The sequence below is a fragment of the Neolamprologus multifasciatus genome, chromosome 17 (genome assembly GCF_963576455.1).
Source record: "Neolamprologus multifasciatus chromosome 17, fNeoMul1.2, whole genome shotgun sequence".
NCBI classification, from domain to species: domain Eukaryota; kingdom Metazoa; phylum Chordata; class Actinopteri; order Cichliformes; family Cichlidae; genus Neolamprologus; species Neolamprologus multifasciatus.
The window spans coordinates 16,601,324-16,605,527 of NC_140455.1; the positions used below are offsets into that span (position 1 = coordinate 16,601,324).

The window sequence follows — 4,204 nt, forward strand, 5'->3', positions numbered from 1 at the left end:
TTCATGTGAAGCTGGGGGAATTTGTGAGCATTTTAAAGCCTAAAATAACGGAATCACTGCATGTGTGTGTGTGTGTGTGTGTGTGTGTGTGTGTGTGTGTGTGTGTGTGTGTGTGTGTGTGCTGATGGCAGGTGAACCATGACTCTGCGTGGTGTGCAGGTGATGTTCAGCGGTGGATTCAGACAACATGGAGGCTTTTCCACAACATGGTGGTTTTGTGGCCTATGCAATCTCAGCCCGCGTGTTTTCATTCCTGTGGCAGACAATACAGAAAAGTCTGGAAGGTTGCTATAGAAACTGCATCCACAGAGAGACACGCAGGGCCTCGGCTCGTCCGCACAGCGGCGCTGTTGGATTGGAGAAACTGGGGTTGATTTCATAACGCTCACACGGTCTGCGTGGCAATAACAAGGAGCACGTGCTCGGAGTTTTCCCCACAGAAGCCTGATTGTTTGTTTCTGTTTGTTGTTTGTTTTAGTAATAACGAACATTCTGATCAAACATGGCGTCAGGGACGGACTTTAAATTTAGATTAACGGCTTTTTCCAACAAGCATCATCTGATCCACCCCGAGCTTTAACAGGTGTGTGTGTGTGTTTGTGTGTGTGTGTGTGTGTGTGTGTGTGTGTGTGTGTGTGTGTGTGTGTGTGTGTGTGTGTGTGTCACCAGCTCCACTACAGAAACGTTAATAATCAAATGTCTGGAAAAGTGCTGCCGCTGGCTCTGTCATCACTTCTGAGCTTCTGTTTGTCCGCTCGTGGCGCGCGTGATGGAAGACGGTTTCGGGGGTAAACGCGGGTCCTCTCCGTGAGTCTTGGATGGCAGAAAAAAAGGAGCTCTCCGGTGTGCAGTCACAGCAGAGCGCGTGATGCTGCGGCTCAGACGTCGGTGAGTTTGCCGCTGTGGGCTTTGTGCGGGCTGCAGTTGGTGTACTTGATGGAGTCCGCGTCCTCGCTGCCCAGAAACTCGGACTTGGACAGGCTCGACCTGCTGTCGCTCTTCCTGAATTCTCCGAAAGCCGGCTGTTGCTGTCCGCAGGTCACGTGCGTGTACTGGAACTGCTCCTCATGCTCCGTCTCCCGGTGGTAGAAGTAGTTGAAGTTAGACACGATGACGGGCACCGGCAGCGCGATGGTCAGCACGCCGGCGATAGCGCACAAAGACCCCACGATCTTCCCCCCAATGGTGACCGGACACATGTCCCCGTAGCCCACCGTCGTCATGGAGACCACAGCCCACCAGAACGCGTCCGGGATGCTGCTGAAGCCCGAGTGCGGGTCGTCGGTCTCCGCGAAGTACACAGCGCTGGAGAAGAGGATGACTCCGATGAAGAGGAAGAAGATAAGCAGTCCGAGCTCGCGCATGCTGGCCTGCAGCGTCTTCCCGAGAATCTGCAGTCCTTTGGAGTGTCTGGACAGTTTGAAGATGCGGAAGACCCGTACCAGGCGGATGACCCTGAGGATGGCCAGAGACATGGCCTGCTGGCCGTTCCCTTGGTGCTCCGCGAGCTCCAGTCCCAGCGTGATGAAGTAGGGCATGATGGCCACGATGTCGATGGTGTTCATGATGTTCTTGAAGAAGGCGGCCTTGCTGGGGCACGCGAGGAACCTAACCAGCAGCTCGAATGAAAACCAGATGATGCAAAGCGTCTCTACGATGAAGAACGGGTCCGTGAAAGGGTTCGGTTTCTTTGCGCGCACTGTTCCGTTCGCTGCCAGGTGCTCGTCAAACGTCCTGGCCTCCTCGCGGAACTCCGGTAACGTCTCCATGCAGAAGATCACGATGGAGATGAGAATGACCAGGACCGAGACGATGGCGATGCCCCTGGCGGGTCCGGAGCTCTCTGGGTACTCGAACAGGAGCCAGACCTGCCGCTGGAACTCGTTCTCGGGCAGCGGGCGCTCCTCCTCCTTAATGAAGCCCTCGTCATCCTTAAAATTCTCGATCACCTCCTCTCCAAGCTCGTAGAACTTGATCTCCTCCATGAAGATGTCCACCGGCACGTTGACGGGTCTCCGGAGCCGGCCCCCGGACTGGTAGTAGTAGAGGATGGCGTCGAAGCTGGGCCGGTTCCGGTCGAAGAAGTACTCGTTCCTCAGCGGGTCGAAGAAGCGCATCCTCTTCCGCGGGTCTCCCAGCAGCGTGGCGGGAAACTGCGCGAGCGTCTTCAGCTGCGTCTCGAAGCGCAGCCCGGAGATGTTGATGACCACGCGTTCGCAGCAGTCCTGGCTGTCTGCGCGCTCCGGCTCGCACGCGTCCTGGGCCGACAGCGCGGCCAGCGCTACGGTCTCGTCCAGGTTCTCCGCGGGAACCACCGTCATGATCCCCGCGCGCTCCTCGGGGCTCTCTGATCCTCCGCCGAGCCTCCGCGTGTCCTTCTGCGCCCCCCGCGCTCACCTGTCCGTCCGCGCGGCGCTATGCTCTGGATTCAGCCGTCACACTCGCAGCATTTTAAGCAGACTTTGCCCTCCCCGAGCTGACGTGTGTGTGTGCACGCTCCGTCACGGAGGGGGAAACAAACACGCGCACATGCTGAACGCGAGAGGGGCACAGAGCTCCGGGAACACCGCAGAGATGCGGGATTCTGAGAGAGTTTGCGTGCGTAACGAACCTGTTGTGTCCTGCGCGGCGCGGGCTCAAGGTTATCACAGGGGCTGCCGTGTATTCCTTGACGTGATGTCACGTTTGAAACAGCGCGCATGCAGTCACAGCGAAGACGTGTGGAGACAAAGGGCGCGAGACTTTTCATGCAAAACGCTCAAATTTCAGGCAAAAAATCCGCTTTTTCATTCAGAATTTGCAGCCGAACGAATACCTGTGGATCCGTGCTGTGTCCTCCTCCCGCCCTCTCACTCCTGTCAGGTGGCGTGAACGGGCAGACACAGACAGGCTCTGCAATGTCACGCTGCAGCCGCTCCACACAAACCCGCGCTGACGTTTCCACAGCAGCTCCCCCATCCACAAGTTGTGCACGACCTGCGAGTTTGTGCTGTGTGTGCATGAAACAACAATAAACAGGAAACAATAACAACAACAACAAAAACAAAAACAAAAACAACAACAATAATTATTATTATTATTATTATAATGAGAGAGCAGTGACAGCATGGAAGGTAAACACTGCGTGTGCAACAAGTCCAGAGGAGGGTGTGTGTTTGTGTGTGTGTATGCGGGTGTGTGTGTGGGGGGGGGGGGGGGGGGGGGAATCAGGGAGAGTTTCTGGGCTGCAGCTCAAAGCAGTGACGTGTTTTCCTAAAATAGTTGGATTTCTCCCAGGGCCTCAGGAAAAGTTTCTTTTCCCATGGAATAGCCTGAGGGAGCTGCAGGGGAACATGAAAAAAGAGCTGACATGAAAAGGAAAGAACAGATTTGCAGCAGAGATGAAGACACAGCACGTGAGTCATTCAGAAATACAAACAGCAGCTGGGATGAAACCTGGACTAATTCTGACAGCAGGAGAAACACTACATGTCCCCTCACCCAGAAGTCTGCTCCCTTTTTCTTATGCTGCCAAAATGTGAAAACTGTTTTTCCAAAGTGTAGTCACATGTAAAGGGTCAGACTCATGCTGAGAGGAAACACTCAGAACACCCCCCCAGTAGGAAAAATACTCCTGATTACATTTTCTTTGAGGACATTTCCTAAAGTGCTAAACATGTTCATACCGAGAATGATGTAGAAATGAAATTCAGATCCAGCTGCTTGGGGTTAATGAAGGAAAACTGTGCTTCCAGGGAATCTTGAAACTGTGACAACTTGATGTCATGTGATAAAGTATAAATAGCCCGGCCCTTCAGGCTCACTTATGTGATATCAAAACATTTTATGCTTTTCTTGTTTAATTTTAATTGTTAAACTGTGAAAAGGTCACAGTGTGGAGCATCCTCTTGGGCATTAAATAACCCACGAGCAGAAAAACAATCACTATTGACCAAAAGGACTTCATGCCTCTGACGCCCGGCTCAGGTCAACTCAGACTTGTTTAATGGGTTTAAAAATGCTCGTTTGTTAATAGTAAAATTCTTCATTTTTTGAAAATTGACAAAAAAATAGTCTTTTAAACTCATATTCTCTAATGTGGGGGACTTCTCTGGTTATAAAGAAGATTATATAGAGGTTTATAAGTTAATGAGCTTCCTGCTTACATCATTTCTGCCTAGTTCTGTGGAGAAAGAGTGACGACCACCTGCTGAAGTTCAAACTG

General features: G+C 52.4%; 1 protein-coding gene across 1 annotated transcript; it reads right to left on the reverse strand.

Annotated features, from left to right (window-relative positions):
* Positions 1 to 583: 583 nt before the first annotated feature.
* LOC146499195 (shaker-related potassium channel tsha2) lies at positions 584 to 2,922 on the reverse strand. Its single transcript, XM_085137012.1, has one exon. It carries the CDS (start codon positions 2,319 to 2,321, stop codon positions 879 to 881), a length of 1,443 nt encoding a protein of 480 aa, XP_084993138.1. The 5' UTR covers positions 2,322 to 2,922; the 3' UTR covers positions 584 to 878.
* Between the last annotated feature and the right edge of the window lie 1,282 nt (positions 2,923 to 4,204).